General features: G+C 58.0%; 1 protein-coding gene across 1 annotated transcript; it reads right to left on the bottom strand.

Moving 5' to 3' along the window:
- Window positions 1-1,131: 1,131 nt before the first annotated feature.
- GLRX5 (glutaredoxin 5) lies at window positions 1,132-25,434 on the bottom strand. Its single transcript, XM_036425819.2, has 5 exons — window positions 25,084-25,434; window positions 18,161-18,347; window positions 18,116-18,122; window positions 5,766-5,770; window positions 1,132-1,151 (listed from the first exon to the last, which is right to left on the bottom strand). The coding sequence occupies exons 1-2, from the start codon at window positions 25,379-25,381 to the stop codon at window positions 18,169-18,171; spliced, it is 477 nt and encodes a 158-aa protein (XP_036281712.1). The 5' UTR covers window positions 25,382-25,434; the 3' UTR covers window positions 1,132-1,151; window positions 5,766-5,770; window positions 18,116-18,122; window positions 18,161-18,168.

The following is a 25,434-nucleotide window of genomic DNA, read 5'->3' as shown; positions in this document are numbered from 1 at the left end:
TCCTGCATGCCCCTATACAGATCGAGCCCACAACCCGGGACCTCCTGGTTCCTAGGTTGACGCTCAACCACTGAGCTGTGCTGGCTGGCTGCTGGTGTGTTGTGATCCTGTGATGTCACCTCCGGAGCCCACCCCAGGAAGGTGGCCTAGTGCCAGGTTCCTGAGAGAAGGGGCAGGTAGGGCTGGTGGCACCTGGGCGGGCTGAGCAGAGCCCCCTCGCACCGCTCCCGCCCCGTGGCCACCTCACTCGGATGATTAATGTCTATTCCAGGCTCGGCACCCTGCCGCCCCCGCACTCCCTCCCGTGGTTCCCATTGGCATGCTCTGGCAGCGTGCTTGGCACGGCGCTCGCCTTTCAAATGCCCTCGAATTCCTTTGGCTTCTCTCTCCTTCTATTTAAATCCAAACCTACAGCGCCCGCCATGGGGCTCCCACCATCCCAGCGCCATTAGGAGATTAAAAATGTGCAGCAACAGACTCTGCTGCCCCCAGGGTCCCACGTTCCCTCCCCCGCTCAGGAAGCACAGGGCCCTGCCACCTGCCACCGGCCGCGTCCTCCTTCCGAGCCAGGGAGCCAGCGGGACGGGCTTCCCAGCAACGAGGCTGGTGGCTGCGAGCCCGGGTCCGCTGCTGGGCCTGCAGGAACCGGAGAGACACCCAGGGAGGCTGGGAGGGTGGGGGCTCCGGGCAAGGCCCCCTCAACCCCCCACCCCGGGCCTGGAGGCACAGGACCTGGCCCTGGTCCTGCTCTGCTTCCCCCTCCCTGGTCCTGGGCAAGTCACGGCTCCCCCAGGCCTCGGTTTCCCCCTCCCTGAGGAAGACATGGGACTAAACACCCTCAGGTGCCCTCCGCGCCCACAGCCTCTGTGGTCTGCTGACAAGCGAGCAGACCGGGTTCCTGATGGGCGGGGCCCTCGCTGTCGGGATCTGGGGTGATCAGTGTACATCCCGGAGCACACCGGGTGCCGTGTGGGAAGCCGGGGGCTGTCCCAGTCCTGACAGCCACTGTCCCCAGGGCCCACTCCCTGTTCTCTCTGCTGTAAACTCCTGATGGGTCCTTGGAGGGCTAGTGTGCGCTGTCAGCCCTCAGACAGCAGCCCGAGGAGCAAGGGGAGGCATGCCTCCCTGAGTGGGCAGGCTCCTGCGCGGCCCTCCTTCATGTGCTCGCCTCCTCTCTGCAGTGATCCGCCATCACCTCCCTCAAAACAGGAGCACCCTGCCCCAGCCGGTCCGCCATCACCATCACCTGCTTCACGGCTGCCAAGCTGGGCTCATCGTTTGTTAACCATCCAGGCAGAGAGAGGCCGCTAGTTTGATTCAGGGGTTGGGGCACCGGCTTGCTGGCGTGCAGGAGGCAGCAATGTTCCTCAAACATCTATGTCTGTCTCTCCCTCTCCCTCTCCTTTCCTCTCTAGATCCAATAAAAATTTTTTTAAAGGACACACACTGTCCGCATGCCTGCTGGACTCTCCCTTTTCTGTTATTTCTTTTTCTCTGTGACACTCAGTCTCCCCGAGATACGGGACATGTATGTGTTTGCTGCCTGCCTCCCGCACTCCATGTCAAGTCCGTGGCAGCAGGAGTTCCGGGCGGCCTGTGCCACCCTCTGCCCACCCTAGAGTGTGCCTGGCATGGAGAACCGCTCGGCCATCGCGTTGGAACTGGGTTGTGGGCTGTCCCCACATGGCAGCTGCCCAGCCACATGCCGAACACAAATCAGCACCCTGGCCAGCGGCAGCCCTTCCAGGGCTCCCTTCCTCTGGAGGATAGACCTCAATCTCCTTCACCCAACAGGTAAGGCCTTTTATAATCTGGCTGCTGCCGCCCTGGCAGCTCCAACTCCCTCCTCTCCCTGCTTTGCACTCCCCCTTCCAGCAACGCCAAGCTGCTGGGGTCTGTCCCCTTCATGTGTCCCCTCTTGCTGGAAGGCCTTCCCCGCCCCCTTCTCCTACTCATTCTCCCCACCCTCAGGGTCCTGCCCTGCTCTCCTCGCCTATGAGCCTGGGTTGGGCCCCTCCGGTTGTCCCCTCACCCGCTTCCTGAGCAAACAGAATGAAAGTGAGCCGAAACCTGTTTGGCTCAATGGATAGAACGTTGGCTTGGGGACTGAAAGGTCCCAGGTTCGATTCCGGTCAAGGGCATGTACCTTGGTTGCGGGCACATCCCCAGTAGGGGGTGTGCAAGAGGCAGCTGATCGATGACTCTCTCTCATCGATGTTTCTAACTCTCTATCTCTCTCCCTTCCTCTCTGTACAAAATCAATAAAATATATTTTTTAAAAAAAAAGAAAAAGAAAATGACGAACTACAATGTTCGCTGATGACCGATTGTTATAATCGTGTTGCATTTATTTCCCTTACTCGCAGGCACACCATTTCTCTCCACTAACACCAGCAGCGAATATTTTAGCGGCCGATGGCCAGGTCATCAGTCTTGGACTGACTTAGTTGGTGTGCGCAACAGGGAATATTTCGCTTTTGGAGAACAAGAAAAATAGGTTTATTTGCATTACACTTATTAATTTGTGCAGTTATTCAGTGTCTGCTAAGTTATGTTCAAGAAAAAAATATTAATTTTTATTAAAGTGTTCTATTGTTTTAAGTTAACGATCACTCATTTATGTCAGCCCTTTGTATTCAGCATGTCTCTGTTGAAATAAACCTACGTTTCTATGAAAATGGAAGCTTTTGTCTTTTTGCGACCACATACATTTAAAACTTGCTTATTTGGCCGTGGTAGCCTTTGAGTCTGACATCCTTGTTCCAGCAGCTTCGTCCTGGAAAATGCATCCCTCAGCAGCTCTCACCTCTGTCCCGCCTGCCTCCCTCCCGCCCCCAACACGCCTCCTGCAGGGGACCTCCCACCTGGGGACCAGTCCTGGGACACCCTCTCCCAAGGCAGAGGGGAGGGGTGAGCCTGGGTGGGTGCTGATGCTGCCCGCACTCCCACGGAGACTGGGAAGGACGCGGCCCCTGGCACTGCAGGTTCAGCCGGGGGAGACCATGTGGGATGCCCCTGCAGATGTTCGAGGACATGTGCCCCATGTCCCGCTGCCACGGCTGCCACGCTGGTCAGGAAATGCACTGTGGCAGGCGGCAGGCACCCTCCGGCCCCTCCAGAGGCTGCTCCTGGGTCCTCACAGCACAAGCCAGGGGTCCACACAAGAGCCCAGAGGAAACCGCAGGCCTCTGGGTCCGAACACCAGGGTCTCCCCACAGCCCGCACTCTAGGGAGGCATGGCAGGGAGCATGTGAGCTTTTATCACACGGCCCACAACCACCCAGAGTGACAGCAGGCTGGGCATCACACACACACACACACACACACACACACGCACACGCACATGCACGCACACGCACACGCACACACGCACACACACATGCACACCCTCAAGTCTCTGACTCCAAGTCTGCAGTCTCCCCCCACGGCCCCCCAGCTGGTGTTAGGGGCCAGGGCCCCATCTTGCCCCTGTATGTGGGCCCCATTGCAGTGGTGCGGAGCCAGGTCACCGGGGTGTTGAACCACATGCACTATCTTTACATTCCAACAGGAATGTGCGTGTCAGCCAGGACGAGGCCGCACCGGCGTTTGCGTGAAAGGACATCCCCCCACTTCGCTCGGACTGCCAGCAGCTCTGGCGGGAGGTCATGGGCGTCTTTAAGAAAACCCTCGGCCCCGAGCTATGAGAGCGCGGGCAGCAGCAGACCTCAGGTCTTACCGGCGGGGAAACTGAGGCTCGGAGAGGGGGAGGGCCCAGCCGGCCACCCTGAGAGTTCCACCAAGCCAGGCGCTTTCGCTCCCAAGTCCGTCCACAGCCTCCAGAGAGAAGGCCCCCTACGGAGGGGAAAGCAGGATGTTCTTGAAGACTCGTCCACGGCTCCTCAGGGCAGATTTGGCGGCTTTTAAAGTGAAACACTGAGGAGGAAGGTGCCAGAGTGCCTCTCCATGGGAACTAACTGGAGGGACGGGTGCTTCATCTTGGAAGAGGGGCTGGGAAGGAAGGGGGAGGGAGGGGAGGCTGCTGTCCAAACCTGAGCAGACCCTGGGAGAGGGGTCCTACAGGCAAGACCTGCCCTGGCCGTGTGCTCCCCTCCGCCCGTCCCCTCGGAAATCAGATGAAGCTCAGTTCCCCGCAGCCTGCGCCGTGAGTCCTCGGTTCTGAGCCCGTGCTGTGCTAATTAGTGTAAGATGCCAGCAGGGGGTGGAGCCTGGGCAGGAGTGTGTGGGATGCTGCACAACCTTTGTAGCTGTCTGTAAATCTAAATTATCCTATCTAATAAAAGAGTAATATGCAAATTAATCATCACTCCACTATATCCACAAGCCACGCCCATCAGTCAGGCCCACCAGCCAATCAGAGTGACTATGCAAATTAACCCCAACTGAGAAGGCTGCAGCCACAGAGAGCAGGAGGGTGGCTTGTGTTTCCCTGGCAATGGAAGGAGCCAAGCTCTCCACACACCCTGGCGGGCCCAGGCTCCGCTCCAGGCTACAAAGTTCCGATTGTAGAAGGTAAATAAGTCCCAGATCCCAGGGCCTCCGCTTGGGTTGCCAGGGTGTGTGGCTGTCCTGCAAACCACCACAGGCCCCTCGCCCAGGCCACCCAAGGGAATCCCCACCCTGATCTGGGACACCCATCAGGGCGAACCAGCTGGCCCCCACCCAGGTATCAGGCCTCTATCCTATTTAATAAAAGAATAATATGCAGGTTGATCATCACTCCAACACACAAGATCAAGATAGCTGCCCCCATGTGGTCAAAGATCCTGCCCCTATATGGACACAAGATGGCTGTCACAAGATGGCCAGCAGGGGAGGGCAGTTGGGAGAGACCAGGCCTTTACGGGAAGGCAGTTGAGAGGGACCAAGCCTGCAAGAGAGGGCATTTAGGGGTGACCAGGCTGGCAGAGGAGGGAAGTTGGGGGCAAACAGGCTAGCAGGGAGTGGTTAGGGGGTGATCAAGCTGGCAGGCAGAAGTGGTTAGGGGCATCAGAAAGGCATGCAGGCGAGTAGTTGGGAGCCAGCAGTCCTGGGTTGTGAGAGGGCAGATGGACATCCCTCAAGGGGTCCCAGATTAGAGAGGGTGCAGGCTGGGCTGAGGGACAACCCCCCCCCCCCCCCCGCATGAATTTCATGCATCAGGCCTCTCATTCCAAAATAAAAAGGTTATTTCAAAACTTAATCATGAGTGAGTGAGTGAGAGAGTGACACAGGCTGGTGTGGCCATTGGTTGGCCTTGTCCTGTGCACTGAAGGGCTGCAGGCTCCACCCCCAGGAGGGGCGTGCAGGAGGCAGCTGACCAATGCCCCTCTCTCTCCCTCTCCCTTCCTCTGCCTCTAAAAGCCAATAACGAATGAGTGAGTAGGTAAACATGTGGTACAGACAGACAAGGGACATCATTCCGCCTTTAGAAGGAGGGACCTCTGCCCCCTGCTGCGCCACGGACCAGCCTGGAGGACATGGTGCTCACAAGACAAACGCTGTGTATTCCTCTTCCTGAGGGCCCAGAGCAGACCAACCCACAGAGACGGAGAATAGAACTGGGTGCAGGGGGGGGGGGGGGGCTGGGGAGTTGGTGTTTAATGGAGACAGTGTTTCAGTTTGCCGACCATGGCCCTAGAGGACCCCCCGTCCCCCGTCCCCCGAGGAGGACAGACCAGCTCTGCCCACGTCCCCCCCACACCACGGCCTCCTCTGCGCCCTGCAGATCAGCCCGGGCCAAGCCTCCACCGAGGACGGCCCAGGCCCCAGGTCCAGCCACAGACCCTGCCTGTGCGTCCCTGGTCCTACGCTCCACCGCCTCCCTTTCCGCTTCCACCTCCCGCCTTCCCTCCTCTCGCCTGGCCTGTCCCTGCCTCCGGCTCCCTGCCTTCCTCTCCTTCCCTCCTCTCTTCCTCCCACAGACTGTCCAACTGGGAGAAAACAGGGGCCAGTCCATCCTGTGTGCCCCTCCTTCTGCCTGCGGGCTGGCCCTCCTGGCTGTGTCTCCCACGACTCCTGACAGTGGGATTAGGCGCCAGTAGGAGGGTGGCGGGTGGACCTATATTCTCTTTTTCCATCCTCACTCACGAAGTGACTGGCCAGAGGGCGAGCCCCAAGGACACCCCCTCTTCCCGCACCAGCTGCTCTGTCTCCCTGCCGTGCTCTCCTGCAAGAGGGCGCCTGACCTTCTGACCTTGGAGAGCTTTCAGCACCGCCAGAGGGACAGCTCCCTGCCCTCCCCAAGGTTCAGACAAACCGGGAAGCTCAGAGGGGCTCCCACTTCAGTGGGGCTGGGGGTTGGGGGGCTGGAGTGACGGTGCCTTCACGAATAGGCAGGGCTTGGGGAGGAGAGTTCAAGGGCAGGGCAGGCGGGAAGGATGTCGAGCGACACCAACACGCTCCCCAAACTCTGCCCGCGTGTGCGTCACTGGGAAGCATTCCCATCCCCGCAGCCGCGGAGGGAATGGAAATATCGGGCGGTAATAAAAATAGCGCCAGGAGGCCCATGACGCGTCTGGAACCACCTGGAAAGTGAGCTGTTGCTGACATTCTGCTGGGGACGTGACCAGGCTGGTCTGTCCTCCGAGGGCGGCGGGGGAGGCGGCGATGACCCCTCACCGCAGGTAGCGGGGAAGACAAGGTCGCCTGGGACCAACGTGTCTCCCCAGGCCCAGAGCCCACCGCGCCCACACCTGCCCGGGTCTCTAGGACGGGGGCTCGCTGTCCGCAGGAGGGTCCTCTGGGGCCGTGGTCGGCAAACTGCGGCTCCAGAGCCACATGCGGCTCCTTGGAAACCTTGAGTGTGACTCTTCCACCAAATGCCACGGTCTGGGTGAGTCTATTTGGGAGAAGTGGTGTTAGAAGAAGTTTAAGTTTAAAAAATTTTGGATCTTCAAAGAAATGTCAGAAGTTGTGCTGTTGATATTTGGCTCTGATGACTAACGAGTTTGCCGACCACTGGTCTAGGGAAACAGTCATTACCTACACGGCAAGGACAGCAAAACCATCATCGTGAAGACCAAGCAGCAGGCCCCCGAAGGCCCTTTATGGAATGGTGACGGGCACATGGGGACAGGATCCAGCGCAGGGTCCCGCCTCCCAGGGGCGCTGCAGGGGAGCGGGGTATGTGTGTGTGTGTGTGTGTGTGTGTGTGTGTGTGTGTGTGCAGTTCCCAACTGGCTGGAGGTTTTGTCTGGTTTCTGAGTTTTTCTTAGCAAAGTTCACTCTTGGTGTGGATTCTCACATTGAGAGGGAAGAGTGGCCTAGATTAACACCTAATTACTCCTCGGTAATTAAATTAACGCTAATGGGCTCCATACGCCTGCCCGTGTCGGAGCCAATAGCTGTCTCCGGCCTGGCGCTGTCTTGTTGCTTTAGCTCTGGCATTTCCGTGCCACCGGTGCCTCCTCAGGGGGCCTGTAGTGGAGGGGCCATGACAACAGGGCGACAGCGATGAAAATAACCAATGCTGCCGCCGGGTGTGGCTTAGCAGCTGAGCATCCACCCAGGAACCCAGAGATCACCGGTTCGATTCCCTGTCAGGGCGTCTGTCCGAGTTATGGCTCCATCTCCAGTAGGGGGTGTGCAGGAGGGAGCCGGTCCATGGTGTTTCTCTCTCATTGGTGTTTCTATTTCTCTATCCTTCTCCTTTCCTCTCTCTCTCTCTCTCTCTCTCTCTCTCTCTCTCTCTCTCTCAAAATCAGTAAAGAGGGGAAAACCGCCAATACTGCTAAGAATTTTATCCTGCGTCCAGCCAACCCTGGACACAGCTCCTGTATTTATTCCTCCCGTGTCATCCTCAGCCACCTGGGAGTAGGGACTGCTCACATTTGGGGTGATGGCGGCTCCGAGCTAAGGAACACGGGGCATGGCCCGGAGCTGGAAAGGCCAGGAAGTGTTCCTCCTGAGAGCCCGCCGACGGGGCGGCCCGCAGACACCCTGGTTTGGGACTTCCGGCTCCTGACGGGGGAGAATGCTTTCTGTTGGTTCAAGTCCCCGGTGGCCCGGAGACACGAGCACGGAGTTCTAGTACACCTCCGGCTGAGAAGGAAAGAGACGATGCAATGGAAATGTGCAGAGATCAACAGCTGTGGAGGAAGGGTGCGTATGGTCTAGTGGCTGGGCTGCCAGGACCGACTCCAGGCCCCCGAGAGGTTTACCGAGAGATGGGGGTTCACAACCAGCCCTCCCTCTGCCTTCTGTGTCTTATAAATGAGGGCTTTTTACAACAAGCGAACTTATAAAGAAGTGCAGGGGCGAAATATTAACCTATTAATACAATGTTTTTACAAAGAAACACAGGAGCCACACCACACACTTCACTAGAAAGGAAATGACGGACCTCAGAGGTTACACCTCCGCGTCCCCTGCCCAGTATGCAGACTCCGGGGCCTGGCCGGGGCCCAGTTACGAAGGGTTTTTGTTGTAAGCAGCTGAGCTTTGGAGGTTATTGGTTATGCAGCAGGAAACGAATAAAATGCCCTGACCAGTTTGGCTCTGTGGATAGAGCATTGGTCTGCGGACTGAAGGGTCCCAGGTTCGATTCCCATCAAGGGCATGTACCTCAGTTGCAGGCACATCCCCAGTGAGGAGTGTGCAGGAGGCAGCTGATTCATGTTTCTCTCTCATTGATGTTTCTAACTTCTATCCCTCTCCCTTCCTCTCTGTGAAATATCAATAAAATATATAAAAAAGAAAAGAAAATGAATAAAACTATTGGATACATGATTGCTTAGAGGCAACATTTTGTTCTCCATCTGCTGGACTCACCCTGGGGAAGAGAGGTGTCTACTGAGCCCCTCACACCACAGCCACGCCGAGACCGGTTTGGCTCAATGGATAGAAGAGTCTTGGGGACTGAAGGGTCCCGGGTTCGATTCCGGTCAAGGGCATGGACCTTGGTTGTGGGCATATCCCCCATTGGGGATTTGCAAGAGGCAGCTGATCGATGACTCTCTCTCATCGATATTTCTATCTCTCTATCTCTCTCCCTTCCTCTCTGTACAAAATCAATAAAATATATTTTAAAAAAACAAACAAACAAAAAAACATGGCCACGTGTGGCACCACGGGGGGAGGGAGGTCAGCAGGGGAGCCTCTGAGGGTGGGATGGTCCCAGCCACGTGTCCACGCGGTTAGGAGCGTGGCCTGCGTGGCCAGGCCCTGCGGTGGGTGGGAAGCCGGGGCCCAGGAGCAGGTGCTGTTCTCAGGATGGAGCTGGGGGTGGAGCCAAACCCTCCTGCTCCCGCTGGCCACCTGGAGGACGGATCGGAGTCAGGGCTGTGGGGGCACGTCCCCCGGCGCCCATCTCCTCCGTTTCTATCCCCCCTCGGAGTGACTTTCGGGCGGCTCCGTAGCCCCCGGGTGGGACTGTACCGCAGTGACCATGCAGACTCTCCGAGGGCACCACGGGGTGTCTCATTCATCGTCGGATTCCGAGAGCCGTGCCAGCGCGGCCCCGAGGCGGAGGCCTGAGCCATGGGAAGGCCGCCGGCTCTGGCAGGCAAGCTGGGCGCACGCGTCTCGCGTTGTAAGCGACGCGTCCCCGGGCGTGAGCTTCACACACTGTCCCGGCCACAGGCCCCGGCTCCCCCACCTGCTCCCGGGGCCACTTCCCCGGCTCCCCCAGAGCAGGAGGCACCGGGAGGGAGGGTGAGGAGTGACTCTGCAGAGGGCGCTGCTTCAGTGTTTTTTTCTTTCTTTTTTAAAAATATATTTTATTGATTTTTTACAGAGAGGAAGAGAGAGGGATAGAGAGTTAGAAACATCGATGAGAGAGAAACATCCATCAGCTACCTCCTGCACAACCCCTACTGGGGATGTGCCCGCAACCAAGGTACATGCCCTTGACCGGAATCGAACCTGGGACCCCTGAGTCTGCAGGCCAATGCCCCATCCACCAAGCCAAACCGGTTAGGGCAGCAGCAGAGTTTCTGAGACGGTGGCGGGTGCTTCCTCTGGGGCAGGAGAGGCCGCAGACGCCCCCTCTGTCCCCACCCGCCCTGGGGCTTTGGGAAAGGAGGGTAGGCTCCTGAGCACCATCTTTAGAACAGCCTGTGGCCCGTGCGCCTGCCTCGGGTGCGTGACTCACATGTAACAGATGCAAAATGTCTAGCTCCGAGCAGGCACTCCTTACAATAGTCGTTTAAAAAGTACCTTTGTTTTTTATTGATTTCAGAGAGGAAGAGAGAGGGAGAGAGAGACAGAAACATCGATGATGGGAGAGAGCCATTGATCGGCTGCCTCTAGCATGCCCCACACTGGGAGGGGGCCCACAACCAGGGTCTGTGCCCTTGAGTTGAACCCGGGACCCTTCAGTCCGCGGGCCTACACTCTGTCCACAGAGCCAAACCAGCTAGGGCTAGATGGTCTTTTTTTAATGCTTTGGCAGCAGCTGAATGTTAGCTGAGCGGGCTGGCTTTTTATAACCTCCTGGCCCATAAGACAGGAGAGCTAATTCTATTATTTCCGGGCATCTTGGATCTGCCTCATTTGACGGGATGGAAGGCAGAGAAATGCTGATTTCTGACTATTCCAAGGACTCTGAGAGCCTGGTGCATCTTTCAGTGGCTCACACGAAAGCTTTGCAAATTGGAAATGAAAATGGTAGCTTTGAACCAGCGTCTCACCGGGAGCCTGACCCCAGCTGCCCTTCTGACCTTCCTGACCACGACTGACTGTCCTTCCCGGCGCTGGGCCCGGGCGCTGCTCCTGCCTGGCAGCCCCTCTGGCGGGCAGCTCGCCCGCGTCTCCCGTGCCTCGTCTCTGCCTGTCCATCCTGCGTTCCACCGTCAAGGGGTGTGGCTGCCACCTCCTCCAGGAAGCCCCGGGGTTTGCTCTCCTTGGCCTGGCTGTAACCCAAGGAGATTTAGACAGCATGGAGACAGTGAGAGCCCATTAGGGGGACAGGCGGCTGACAATTGCCGCAGAAACGAGGGCATGTCATTTCTGGGCACCGCCCTCAGAGGGGGACAGAGACACAGGAGTTACTCCTAAAGCTGGTTTTAAAAAGGGAGGAAGGGACACCTCGCCAGTGGAAGTGCGAATCGAGAGTCAGTGTGCGCCTCCACATATCATGTGGCCAAATACCTTTTTAAAAAATATGTTTATTGATTTCAGAGAGCACCGAAGGAGATAGTAACATCAATGGTGAGAGAGCATCATTGATCGGCTGCCTCCTGCACGCCCCCTACTGGGGATGGAGCCCACACCTGTGTCCCCTCCCCCCCTGCTCTGACCTGGAAGTGAACCAGCGACCTCTTGGCTCCTGGGGCAATCAATGCTCAACAGCTGAGCCGCACGGGCTGGGCTGTGCTTCCTTTTAAAGCAGAGGAATAGAATCCTATCTGCCATACGTGCTCTCCCTGACTCCCGCTCCTAGCCCGGAGGCACTGGGGCTGGGTCACCTGGCAGCCATGTGATGCCACCTGCTCACAAGCCCCTCTCTGAGTGCTCACAGGCGCCGGCCCATTGGGTCCTCAGGTGAGGGCGCCGCTCAGCTCTCGTCATCGACACCTGGACTCGGGCCGAGAAGGCGTGTGAGTGACCGCTTTCCAGCCGGAGAGAGCGGGTGTGGCTCTCAGCATGTGGCTCTCGGCGCGGACATGGGCGAGGTGCGTCAGGGGCGGGACAAGGTGATGGGTGGAGAGAGGAGGACCAGTTCTGGAGATCTCAGGCAGGTGCTGGCAGGCCCGTTGGCACTGGAGGAAGGCAAGGTGTCTGGTTTGAGCAACTGGATGCAGAGGGTTTAGACAAGACTAATCATTGTACATGTAAGACACACGTGGCATGTCCCATGTTCCAGCACACCACACGTCACGCCTGTTCTTCACACCAGGGAGGAAGGACCTGGGCACTCCCCACACGGGAAATGGTGCCCGCCTGCAACACGGGAGTCGGAGGTCCACCAGGGACAGACAGGCACAGGAAGGCCGCCCTGGCTGCTCTCTGGTGACCCAGCCCCTCACCTAAGAAAGAATGGAGTTGACCATCTCCCTTCCGCCTCTCCTCTGTCTCAGCTATAAACCCTATCTCTGCCTTTGCTATTGTTGTTTCCACGTAGAGCAGCGAATTAACATCTCCTCATCACCTGTGTCTGACTTCTCCCTGGCAGGAGGCACTAGGATTATGCCCATTTGACAGATGTGGACACTGAGGCTCAGACACCTGGCTAGTCCGAGAGAAGTGTGAGCCAGGATTCTGATCCTGATCTTCCACCTCTCAATTCCTTCCTTTCTTATTTATTTATTTATTTGTTTGTTTGTTTATTTATTAATCTTTCATTTCTGTGTGCTGCTTGCTGATGCTGCTGGGAAAGGAAGCACTTTTTAAAATATATATATATTTTATTGATTTTTTACAGAGAAGAAGGGAGGGGGATAGGGAGCTAGAAACATCGATCGGCTGCCTCCCGCACACCCCCCCACTGGAGATGTGGCTGCAACCAAGATACATGCCCTTGACTGGAATCGAACCCAGGACCTTTCGGTTCGCAGGCTGACGCTCTATCCACTGAGCCAAACTGGTTTCGGCTCAATTCCTTCCTTTCCATCCTTCCATGCCCTGAACCCTCAACTCTCTCACCCCCATTGCCCTGGAGCCCTGGACGGCTTGCAGAGGCAGAACCACCCAGTCCTAGCCTGTTAAAGGAGGAAATGGACTTAAGGCACGCTGGGCGTTTCTGACAGGATTGTGCTGCCTGGTGACGGAATACACAGAGAGGGTGCACGCAGGCTGTGACAGGGGAAGGGAGCCTGGGGGAGGCACCCTCACGTGGAGGCGCTCAGTCCTGGAGCAACAGCGCCACCTGCTGGCTGCGTGTGCTGTGACACTGCGATCGCAAAACCAGAGCAATTGGGAAATAGCAGCGCAAAGACCCAGAAAAACCTAACTTGATGTTTACTGTCTGGGGTTTTATTGAAGAAGTAGGGGCCCATTGCCCGATATTCATGCAAGAACAGGCCTTCCTTCCCCTGGCTTCACTCCCCGCCGCCCGCTCCCGGCCTGCTAGGGAGCCGGCAAGTCCGTGCTTCTTAGGACTTGCTCCTGTAGTCCCTCTGCCGCCACCTCCTCCCCCCATAACAGGTGTCCCGCCTCCCAGCTGCTCCTCACCTGCATATGCAAATTGACCCAACATCTTCGTTGGGTTAATTTGCATACTCACTGATTGGCTGTGGGCATAGCGGAGGTATGGCCAATTTACACGTTGCTCTGTTATTAGGTAAGATAGGCAAGAGCTTCATCCACTCACCACTTACAACAAACAGAAACGGCTGTTAATTATGCAATAAATATGTGCTGAGCAGCTATCACAACAGACACAGCTTCTGCCCTTTAGGAAGTTGTTTTGGCAAAAGGTACCCACACCATCTCTCTCCCTCTCTCTCTCTCTCTCTCTCACACCCACACACACACACACTGTAGGTACTCCTAAGTAGATATGGTCTATAACCCATATGTGTAACCTGAATAGGGTAGCAGCTAGGGTCATGGGTAGGCTCAGAGCTGCTTGCCTGGGTTTATATGCCAATTTTTCACTCTTTCTTTCTTTCTTTCTTTCTTTCTTTCTTTCTTTCTTTCTTTTTTTTTTTTTTTTTTAGCTCTGTGTCCCTTCTCCCTACCTCAGTACTCTCATTGACAAACTTTTAAATTAATGTTAATATACACTGAGTGCCAGATTGTTATAAACTCTGAACGCATAATAATCTGGCCACTCAGAGTATATCCTATATAATAAAAGGCTAATATGCAAATTGTCCCCTTGACCAGGAGTTCAACCAGCAGACTGGCCAACCGACCATGTCCCCTTCCCCTGGCCAGGCTGGTCTGACCCAACCTGTGCACAAATTCATGCACCAGCCTCTAATACACACACACACACACACAGAGTGGCCAGGTTATTATGCATTCAGAGATCATCATAACCTGGCCACTCAGTGTATATTTAAGATGGTTGTGCTGTCTAGTGAATATACTGAGTATTCCATTAATGTACAAAACCTTAAAAAAATTTAACCGAACTTTTTAAAGTTTAAATTAACAAAATTTTTTCAAAAGTTCTTTGTGGGAACCCTGCCCAGCATGGCCGGGTGCCCAGGCCCATGTGAGTGAGGGGGCTCTGCCCAGAGGAGCCGGGTGCCCAGGCCCGTGTGAGTGAGGGGGCTCTGCCCAGCGTGGCCGGGTGCCCAGGCCCGTGTGAGTGAGGGGCTCTGCCCAGAGGAGCCGGGTGCCCAGGCCCATGTGAGTGAGGGGGCCAGGCCCATGTGAGTGAGGGGCTCTGCCCAGAGGAGCCGGGTGCCCAGGCCCATGTGAGTGAGGGGCTCTGCCCAGCGTGGCCGGGTGCCCAGGCCCATGTGAGTGAGGGGCTCTGCCCAGAGGAGCCGGGTGCCCGGGCCCGTGTGAGTGAGGGGCTCTGCCCAGCGTGGCCGGGTGCCCAGGCCCATGTGAGTGAGGGGGCTCTGCCCAGCGTGGCCGGGTGCCCAGGCCCATGTGAGTGAGGGGGCTCTGCCCAGCGTGGCCGGGTGCCCGGGCCCGTGTGAGTGAGGGGCTCTGCCCAGAGGAGCCGGGTGCCCAGGCCCATGTGAGTGAGGGGACTCTGCCCAGCGTAGCCGGGTGCCCAGGCCCATGTGAGTGAGGGGCTCTGCCCAGTGTGGCCGGGTGCCCAGGCCCATGTGACTGAGGGGCTCTGCCCAGAGGAGCCGGGTGCCCAGGCCCATGTGAGTGAGGGGCTCTGCCCAGAGGAGCCGGGTGCCCAGGCCCATGTGAGTGAGGGGCTCTGCCCAGAGGAGCCGGGTGCCCAGGCCCATGTGAGTGAGGGGCTCTGCCCAGAGGAGCCGGGTGCCCGGGCCCATGTGAGTGAGGGGCTCTGCCCAGCGTGGCCGGGTGCCCAGGCCCGTGTGAGTGAGGGGCTCTGCCCGGAGGAGCCGGGTGCCCAGGCCCATGTGAGTGAGGGGCTCTGCCCAGCGTAGCCGGTGCTCCAAGCGTTTCCCAGACGCAGGGGAGGAAGCGAGGACACAGCCATCTCTGGCTGCGCAGCATTCCGTTCGCTGGGGTCTTAGTTCCAGGTGAAGCCCAGGCCCTGCTTCACAGCAGGTTTCTGTGAGCATCTCTGCCGACCTCAGAGTCAGCACAGGCGTCTTCAACAGAAACAGCCGGTCAAACAGACGACGATGAAGAGGAGCAGCGTGCCCAGCACCCCGCCAAGCAGCCCTCGCCCCGCAGGGCCGCCCTGTGTGCGGCACAGAGGTCAGAGGCCGCCCCAGGGACATGCGAGCCAGGAGGAGGCTGAGCCCAGACGGAAACCCCGCTCTGAGGCTCCAGGGAGGAGGGAGAGGGGCTTGCACCTGTCTCTCTGCAAAGGGTAGGCCCAGGTGGGCTCTGGGGCGGGGGGCGGGGTCTGGGGCAGGCAGGCTCTGAGGAGCAAACTCGGGTGTGTGAGTAAGCCGGGTGCACACCTGTGCCCTCACCAGTCTCCGTGCTGCTTCCTTGGGAAAGTCTTCCCCGTTCAGTCCCAGCCCAGAGGTGTGTGAGGGTGTGGGTCCCCGGGCCATGAGGCCGGCCGGGTGCCGCTGGGTTTGCAGATGGCCCCTCCCAGAGGAGAGTGCTGGGCTCCGAGCCCAGCCCCCTGGAGATCCTTCTGGGGCCGGCTCCCCAAGACCAGCTCAGAGGAACTCCCAGCTTTTCACAAAAGACGGTAAGGGACCAGCAGGGCTGCGCCACCTCCCCTGTGGGCCAGCCAGCGGGTGACAACACTCGCCAATTGTCACCAATGGGGAGCCGAGCCCTGGGCCGCGGTGTGGGTGCTGTTTACTTAGAGTCTCGCTCTCCAGCCCAAGGCCAAACCGCTGGAGGGACCGGGGCCGGGTGCACAGGACACCGTCAGAGGGCGGCCAGGCTCTGGCGGCTCCCGGACAAGGCCAAAGGCCAGGCCTCCGGGGGCTCTGAGCTTCCCCCGCCTGCACTGGGCCCAGCTCTCCCCCCGCCCCCCCAGCCTCCGCCCCTCCGGGCCCAGTTCTCCCCCTCCACACCCTCCGCCCCTCCGGGCCCAGCTCCCCCTCTCCCCCCGCTCCGGGCCCAGCTCTCCCCCCTCCACACCCTCCGCCCCTCCGGGCCCAGCTCTCCCCCCCCACACCCTCCGCCCCTCCGGGCCCAGCTCTCCCCCCTCCACACCCTCCCCCCCTCTGGGCCCAGCTACCCCCTCCACACCCTCCACCCCTCCGGGCCCAGCTCCCCCCTCCACACCCTCCCCCCTTTCGGGCCCAGCTCTCCGCCCCACACACCCTCCCCCCCTCCGGGCCCAGCTCCCCTCCATCCCCCACACCCTCCGCCCCTCCACACCCTCCGCCCCTCCGGGCCCAGCTCTCCCCCCTCCACACCCTCCGCCCCTCTGGGTGCTAGCCGGGATCTGAGCAATCACTCCGGGTCGATTTTGAGATTTACTAAACAATTCTTAAGTGGAAAATTAAACTTTTTAAATGTAAATCAGCTGTTTCTGTGACTTTGCACCTAACCCATTTTTCCCTGTGGGCGGCGACTCAAGGACAGACTGCTCGCCTCTGGTTGAAACTCCCTCAACAAAGCCAAGGTCATTCCTGTCAGCCAGCAGGGACCAGGCCGCAGGACACATGCTCGCTAGGCAGCTCGCTCCTAAGTTCACAGGAGTGCTCCCAGGCCAGCTGCTGCCGCTTTACAACCACAGGCCAGCGATGTCCCGGCAGCTCCCGGGGGACGCCTGCTGGCAGGGCCGTGACCATGAACCCGGGACTCCTGCAGACCTCTGGCTCCGAGCTCACAGGCGTGGGATGCAATTTCTGCCAAGAATGCTTACGAAACAGAAACGATCCCGAAATAAGTTCTTCTATTTCTTTTCTTGTTAATCCTCACCTGGGGATATTTTTTCATTGATTCTTAGAGGGAGTGGAAGGGATGGGGAGAGCAGAGAGAAACATTGGTGTGAGAGAGACTCATTGATTGGCTGCCTCCCGCACCCAATCCGACCAGGGACCGGGGTGGAGCCTGAAACCAGAATTCCCCCGGGCGGGACCCTTCAGTCTGCAGGCCGGCGCGCTATGCACTGAACCAAACCGGGCAGTGCAGCTCCTCCTATGTCTAAGGGGTCTGCTAACAGGGCCCTCGGAGGTTGTGACAGGGACCCAATACGTCACAACAGGTACTGGGCCTCAGGGAGGCGACCCTGTGGGTGTGAACAGACAGTGTGTCTGCTATGACAGGGGCCTGGGGCCCTCTGTGTCCTCATTTCTCACTGTGCGCTCAGCCTGGCGGCCAGCACCGCCAGTGGTCCGCGTGGTGGGACTGCTGGGCACTCGGAACAGGGGTCATTGATTTCCAGGGAGAAGCCCGCCCCGCAGGGCCGAGCCCTTGAGCTCCGAGTTCTGACGACTGGGCCAGGGACTCACTGGCTGAGTCCGTCAGCCACTGGCCGAGCCGCCGAGTCCTCAGTGCAGGGAGGTGTCTGCGCTCATGTGCCTGCTGGTGAGTCCTCACCGTCCCACTTTCCGGATGAACCCAGGGGCACAAGGACAGGCCTGAGAAAAGGCACAATGATGGACAAGGACCGGACTGCAGCGGGCCCAGCCTGGCGTCCACGCAGATGGCACCAGGGACGTGCCGACGCTGTTCTTTGCAAAGGGCAAGGCCGAGACCTTGGCTGGGCGGCGAGCGACAGTGGCCGGGGAGATCCCAGGCGCCCGGCCTTCCTCCCAGTGCCCTGGTGTGACCTGCAAAACACACTGCTCTCACGGGGGACCCCCACCTCCGGAGGCCCTACAGCCGGCACGGAGGCAGAATGAGCGGCTCACACATTGCATACCCCGCGGTTTATTCTGAAAAACAAGCCCGTTACCAAGTCCTCTCCCTCGCCCTCCTTTTCCTTAAAGAACAAGTTACAAAAGGTGCAGACGGACACACTGGCAGGGGATTCGTGGGAAATGACCCAGGGCTCCTGGTTCACACCTGAGTCAGAAACAGCGAATGGCTACATGAGAAGAAACGTTTACAGCAAGAGGGTGATCTGAGCCGATGACAGTGAGCGGTTAGAGGCTCACCGCCCGCACCCGCACACCAGCCACGCACAGCGCCGCGGACAGAGGACGGCAGGCGGCCCGGCAGCCAGCACGCGGAGGCTCCGGGCGGGGCCGCCCTCCAGCGGCCGCGGCTCTGCTCGGCGCCTCACTTGGAGTCCTGGTCTTGCTTTTCGTCCAAAAGGGCGGAGCGGATGCCCAGCTTTTTCAGTTCCTCCACCAGGTCCCCGTTCTGGTGCATCTGCAGGAGGATGTCACAGCCCCCCACAAACTCGCCGTTGAGGTACACTTGCGGGATGGTGGGCCAGTTGGAGTAGTCTTTGATGCCTGCGGGGAGAGAACAGCGGGTCACTGCACGTCAGAGTGAACTGCCCGTGGCAGATGCTCTTACCCGCCCGGCAGGCGGCCCCGGACCAGTGCTCGCTGAGGAGCTCCGCTCCAGAGCTGGGGCCGCTGGAACCCAGCCCGCCGGGAGGCAGTGCGGCCCAGGTGGCCCCTGAGCCTCTGGCCTGGCGCCCTCCCCCGGGCTGTGACGGGACCGGAGTACGGCTCCCGGGGCCGGCCCGGGCGGACTGACAGCAGGAACCTGATCGGCCGTGGTGTGGACGTCACACCAGACACCACGACTAGGAGCCACGCCACAAGTCCCTTCCCAGGAGGACCTGCCCCGTGAGCGAACGTCACCAGACACTTACGATGTCAGGCAGTGTCTGCCTGTATAACTCTGACCGGAGAAACGCCCTTTCCCACGCGCAGGCGGATCCCTCATCCTCTCGGCCCCGGAGGGCGCCCGGGACAGGCGCTCCGGCCCCAGAGCTCACAGGTGAGCTAACGAAGGGCGTCCGGCGAGGGCCACTGGTCACGAGACAGGAGCGTGCAGCACACGGGTGCCAGACAGCGTGGCCAGCAACCATTCTGCTCCGAGCCATGAGGAGACGGTTTTGACACAGTAAGGAGGAAATGTGGTTTCAAAACCCATTCTTTTCCCATTCATCCTCACCATTATACTCATACTAGAGGCCCAGTGCACTAATTCATGCACTGGTGAGTCCCTCAGCCTGGCCTGCTCCCTCTCCCAATCCGGGACCCCAAGCTGGCCTGCATGCGGCAATGGGCTGAAACTGGCAGTCTGACATCCCCCAAGGCAGTGGTCAGCAAACTGCGGCTCTCGAGCCACATGCAGCTCTTTGACTCCTTGAGTTTTTAGCAAAGGCCAGCTGAGGAGTCCCCTAATTAAGTTAGTAACAATGTACCTACCTATATAGTTTAAGTGGCTCTCAAAAGAAATGTCAATCGTTGCCCTATTGATCTTTGGCTCTGTGGACTAAGGAGTTTGCCGTCCACGGCCCCAGGGGATGTGGTGTGGGGCCGGGCACCGCACCTCCACTCGGTAGGTAGCCTGCTGCCATGCAGGCTGGAGAGGCTCACACCACCGCAGCTGAGCTTACCATGAGCTGGGCATCTGCGCTCCCGCTGTGGGAGTGCACTGACCACCAGGGGGCAGGACCTGTGTGAGCGTCTGCCCCCTGGGGGTCAGTGTGCATCATTGCGACCGGTCATTCAGTCACTTAAGCTTTTATATTTATAGAAGATGTTGAGATGAAATAGCCTTTTTAAAATATATCTAAGCAATAAACTTCTGTGCTGGTTATGTTAAAGCAGAGGATGGTCAAAAGCATGGCATAATAATCATGATAGAGTATATGTGACATTTTTTATACTTATATAGGCAGTTATTTTTAAATGGTCAAAATGAGCACAAAATAAACAAAACAGAAGTCAACAGATTTTGCAAACAAAATAAAAACACAGGAACTGGTTCTTCTTACCCTATCATTTATTACCAAACATTTGCTTTCCAAATAAAATGACCAATTTGAGTTCTATCACTGCCTTCTAACCAATAGCAACCCGCCCTAAATGCCGTGCTAGGAAGGCGCGGCGGCCGAGGGGTTATCTCTCTCTCCCAGCCGCACTGGGAAGACGTGGTTGCCAGGTCACAGGCCCCGTCAAGCTCACGCCTTTCTCCCTGAGCTCTCCTCACTGACGCTGTAACAGTGTCAGGTGCACAGCGCGGTGTGCGCATACGCTGTACGTCCACCAGCTGTCACCACACACACAACAACTTTCTGTGTATGTGTGTGATGAGAACTTCTAAGATCTATCCTCTTAGCAACTGCAAAGCATACTTCTGAGTCACTGAGTGTCAAAAAACAAACAAAAAACAGCTAAGCGGTTCGAGGGGACAATGAAGGGCAAGTCCCACTAAGACCAGAATGTCCTCCTTCCACAGCGATGCCAGTTACAATGTTTTCCTTTATGACGAAGGATGGGTGTGGGAATTAAGAAATGTTTAAAGTATGAACTTCTTTCTAATTCTTCTAAACTTCCTTAAATGTCATGTACGTGAACCATTCATACCCATGGTATACCTGCGTTTTAAATTAGCAGCATGCAGTACTGAGCTTCCATGATGATATATACTGTGCTTCTTTGGTGAGCGCCTCCAGCTTCTGACACCAAAAGTGAAAACAAGGTGGTCGCCTGACGGTCACCAGCACCGCACACCTGACCCTCGGAGGGCGCTGCGGAGCAACGGGCAGGCTTTCTTCCACAGAGTATTCTCCGAAACCACACTGACCAGAGCCGAGGCCTGTCTCACTCACTGGCCATCGGGCTGCAGACCATGCGTCCTGACTGGAAGGGAGAGAAGCTGCACCACCAGGACAACCCCACCGCCCAAGCCACCAAAGAAGTGGGCGTTCCCAGCCCCGGAGCATCCGACACTGAGCGGCCGGGGGCCGACTCCCGGCAGGCCCTGCGAGAGCAGCCATGGCCACCGGCTGACAGTTTACCAAAACCCACCTTACCTGCTGCTTTGGTGTTTACATTAACGAGTGTGACAGGCATCTTTCTTAAAAAGCGCGCTATTTTCAATTTTTAAAGTCTGATCACAGGTTTACATATTTAAGGACTATCCGATTCCTACAGAGCAGCAATTTTCAACCTTGCTCACCTCATGCACACACAAACTAATTACTGCAACTCTGCGGCACACCAACAAGTATTACATTGTTTGCCCATCTAACAAGAAAGAAAAAAGGTATAAATGTGATTCATTCACACCGAAGGGCTATGTATTGGCTGTTATCAATTTTTATTTATGTTTCTTAAATTAAATGTATTAGGATGACACTGGTCCTCATGAAATGCGGGTTTCATTTCTTGTCATTTCATCGGACAATCTGAGGGAGCAGAGGGCAGGCGCTCACCGAACAGCCGGGGCTGCATGCTCTAACCGTTCTTGCGCTGCGGGAGAGGGAGGTGAGACCCCCATACAGACCACCGCTCCCCGCGGGCAGTGAGCGTCCCATCGGGTGGGTCAGCAGGACCTGTCTGAACGTGGCTAAGGTCGCTCACACCTCAACTTCCAAAACTGCAGCCTACAGTGATAGTTCTTACAAATGCCACTTGGAATTACTCAGAATCAAAGCTAAACTCTAGAAAAACTCAAACACTATACCAAGAACGGACTGTAATGACACCCTATCATAGTAGACAGGGACAGAAAGTGTTGATGGCAAAGCTACGTAACAGGGAAACATTAGGAGTCGGGCGTTAGGAGGCTGTCTCGTATACACCGACTGCGCGCACCCCCCCCCCCCCCCCCGAAATTTAACACTCCGAGCATCAAGCCAGGAGGAGAAAATGCACTGGATAATTCCCTTTCAGAACTTTCCAAAGGGACTTTCCAAAAGCCTCCCACTTCAGGACACCACTGGTCTTGGTTGGACAGTAGGGTTCAGAGGACCATACACACAGGCCTCTCTTCCTGGCGTTTCTGCGGAGCTTCAGAGTCTACAGATTAACTCCCTCCCTCCTTGGCTCTGGGAACCGGGCAAGTCATGTCACCTATTCCTCCATCTTGCCTGACTCAGAGAGGGCGCCAGGACGGCCTGAGAGGGTCGGAGCTGAGAGCATGGAGAGGGAGACCCTCAGTAGAGGGAAAGCGAAGCCGAGTGAGCACGGCACCCATCGGCTGAGGGTCAGGAGTGAGCACGGCACCCATCGGCTGAGGGTCAGGAGTGACCATGGCACCCATCGGCTGAAGGTCAGGAGTGAGCACGGCACCCATCGCCTGAGGGTCAGGAGTGAGCGTGGCACCCATCAGCTGAGGGTCAGGAGTGAGCGTGGCACCCATCGGCTGAGGGTCAGGAGTGAGCGTGGCACCCATCAGCTGAGGGTCAGGAGTGAGCGTGGCACCCATCAGCTGAGGGTCAGGAGTGAGCGTGGCACCCATCGGCTGAGGGTCAGGAGTGAGCGAGGCACCCATCGGCTGAGGGTCAGGAGTGAGCGTGGCACCCATCGGCCTGAGGGTCAGGAGTGAGCGTGGCACCCATCGGCTGAGGGTCAGGAGTGAGCGTGGCACCCATCGGCCTGAGGGTCAGGAGTGAGCGTGGCACCCATCGGCTGAGGGTCAGGAGTGAGCGTGGCACCCATCGGCTGAGGGTCAGGAGTGAGCACGGCACCCATCGGCTGAGGGTCAGGAGTGAGCGTGGCACCCATCGGCTGAGGGTCAGGAGTGAGCGTGGCACCCATCAGCTGAGGGTCTCGGCCGGCCAGCTTGGGCATGCGGCCTCGGCTAACTCTGCTGCTCTCTAAGCCTGTAACGTGGGAATGACTCTGTGCCTCAGACTTGCTCTGAAGATGGAATAACATACGACTGGTGAAATGACTTAAGCTCCCACAGGGCCAGGGACAATGCTTTTGCAGGCTTTAAAGGGCAGTCTGGAACGTCCGTCTCCCCTCCACCCCCCTCTATTCTAAACCTTTGCGCCAAACCTAGTCCACTTCCTGTTTTTGTAGATAAAGTTTTATTGGGACTTAGCCATGCTAGTCATTTATGCTTTATTCCTGACGCTTTCATGCTGCACCAGCCGAGCTGATAGCTGCACAGACTGCAGCCCCCGAAGACCAATGTGTTCCCCTCGGCCTTACAGAGGGCTAGACGGTATTCTCCGAGCGACGAGCTGGCCCTCGGCTGTGCCACCCCCACCGCCTGGCGCTGACAGTTACTCCCCAGAGCAATGGACGCTGTCTAACTCTCCTCTCTGCGCCCGACACACCCACCGCACAAACACGGACACCTGTTGTCTGACTTCTGACGTGTGCCGGGCCATTGGCTTGTCACTACACTGGGAAGGCTGAACGTATTTTCAGACGCTCAAGAAACACTCACGTTGGGATAACGCTTATTCATTCAGAAGACACTGCTTCCAAAGCCAGGAATGCCATGGGGATCTGAACTGGCAGAAGCTGAGATGTTTCTATGTTTGTAAGAGCCGGGGAGAGGGTTTGCGATAGTATAAACACAAGAGGCTCTGGCTTCTTCACTGAAACACTCACTGAAACCCTGCTCTGCGTAAGCAACAAGCACAGCCCAGGCAGCGGCAAAAGGCATGCTCCCTACTCTCCAGAGGCCAAAACGCTATGTATATATACACCGATCATTATGATGATCTCTGGACACATAATAATCTGGCCACTCAGTGTGTGTGTGTGTGTGTCTGGACCCCACCCATGCATGAATTCACGCATGGGTGGGGTCCAGACAGCCTGGCCAGGGGGAGGGGACATGGGCGGTTGGCCAGCCTGCCTGCTGGTCGAACTCCCCTTCCAGGGGACAATTTGCATATTAGCCGTTTATTCTATAGGACACATGTGTCAAACACAAGGCCCGCGGGCCAAATCCGTCCCGCCAGGCCTTGCAATGTGGCCCGCACCGCGCTGTCATCACTGCACTCCGCTGCGTTTCCATCACAATGACAGTTTATGACTGTTCAGTAAACCATTCGGCCCGCGATTTAGGCTGGATTTTAGATTTTGGCCCCTTCTCTGATTGAGTTCGACACCCCTACTATAGGATATACACTGAGCGGCCAGATTATTATGTGTTCAGAGATCATCATTATCTGGCCACTCAGTGCAGACATGCATGATATCAGCTGTGTTTTTAACCGCCACCACCTGTTGGAAACTAGATCAGAAAGTTGACCACAGAAGGACTCTGACCCAAAGCCTACCGGGACGCCGCCTGTCTCATCAGGGTCAGCCTGACTGTGACTGAGCATTTCACAGGCGGCATCTCCATCACAGACACAGAATACCAGGATGCAGAACTCCCCGTGTGAGCAGCAGACCTGACACTCCTCCTGGAGCACGGTACCTGCACACCAGCTCTAGCTCAGGGAGAGGCAGGACTCGGTCATCACCAGCCTGATGCTGGAATGCAGGGAGCTAGGCCATCTTCCAGGAAGCACCCGCCCAGCCTCCCCATTTCTCCACCAGCCCCCACCAGCCTGCGCCAAGAAGCAGACCCTGGGAGACCCGCAGGCAGAAAAGGTGCTGATGGCAGTGAGGGCCGGTGGAAAGTCACACGTCCTACCAGGAGTCATTGGAGGGACAAGCCTCCCCAAGCCCTAGCCCGCACAAACCCTCCCTGCCTGACTGCATGCCCCTTCTCCCACACCCCCAGGCCCCAGCTCAGACCAGCCCAAAGGCGGTGGCAACTGCTTCCTGTGGCAGCAGCACAGGACGATCTCCAATACCCCGAGCCTTGAAGCTGGAGGAGAACCCAGCCTCAGGACGCCAGCAACTTCAGAATGCTCCAGCTCCTTCTCTGTCCACGAGACAGGCCAGCGTCCTCCAAGGACCCGGCCCCCCAAAAAGTGCCCATCCCCCAGGTTCTCCCTGCACCCCTCCCCATCCCACGGCCCCCGTCTGCAGAGCCGGAGTCAGGCCGCTGACCACTCTCCCGGGACGCAGCCCCAGAGAACTCGCCCCGAAACGCCGATTTCAGCTCCGCGCGAGGATCGTGAGGCGCTGGGACGCTCCCCACCGCCCTAGCTGGTCACGGTGCTGGAGCCCAGATCCTCAGACCCTGTCCAAGTCACTCCCGTTCCCTCCCAGGCCCCTAATGCACCAGGACCCCGCTCAAACCCCCGACAGACCCGCCCGCAGAGCGGCCGGGCCTGCCGCCCCGACCCCGCGCGCGGGGCCTGACCTTGCCGGAGCTGGGGGTCGTCCAGCACGTTGTAGGCCGCGTAGTCGCTGACGCCGTGCAGCCGCAGGATCTGCACCACCGCGTTGCTGAAGCCGCACTGGGGCTGCTCCGGCGTGCCCTTGAGGAAGACCACCACCTTGTCCTTCTTCACCATCGCGTCCAGCCGCTCCGCCGAGCCCCCGCCGCCGCCGCCCGAGCCCGCCGCCCGCACGCCCGGGCCGCGCAGGCCGCCGCCGCCGCTCGCGCCGCGCCCCCAGCGGAGCAGAGCCGCCGCCGCCCGGCCCAGGTACCCGCTCATCCCGCACGCCCGCCGGAACCCTCTACCGAGGCCGGGACCGCGGCTCGCCGCCC

This window comes from Pipistrellus kuhlii, unplaced genomic scaffold (assembly GCF_014108245.1).
Source record: "Pipistrellus kuhlii isolate mPipKuh1 unplaced genomic scaffold, mPipKuh1.p scaffold_m20_p_85, whole genome shotgun sequence".
NCBI classification, from domain to species: domain Eukaryota; kingdom Metazoa; phylum Chordata; class Mammalia; order Chiroptera; family Vespertilionidae; genus Pipistrellus; species Pipistrellus kuhlii.
The sequence above is the reverse complement of the archived record's forward strand: the minus strand, read 5'-3'. Positions and strand labels throughout refer to the sequence as shown.

What these genes read in the sequence shown, in the direction of transcription:
- GLRX5 (XM_036425819.2), bottom strand. Translation starts at nt 25,381, where the DNA reads ATGAGCGGGTACCTGGGCCGGGCGGCGGCGGCTCTGCTCCGCTGGGGG. An exon ending in CGACCCCCAGCTCCGGCAAG is followed by an intron (nt 18,348 to 25,083) that starts GTCAGGCCCCGC and finishes CTCTCCCCGCAG; the next exon opens with GCATCAAAGACTACTCCAAC.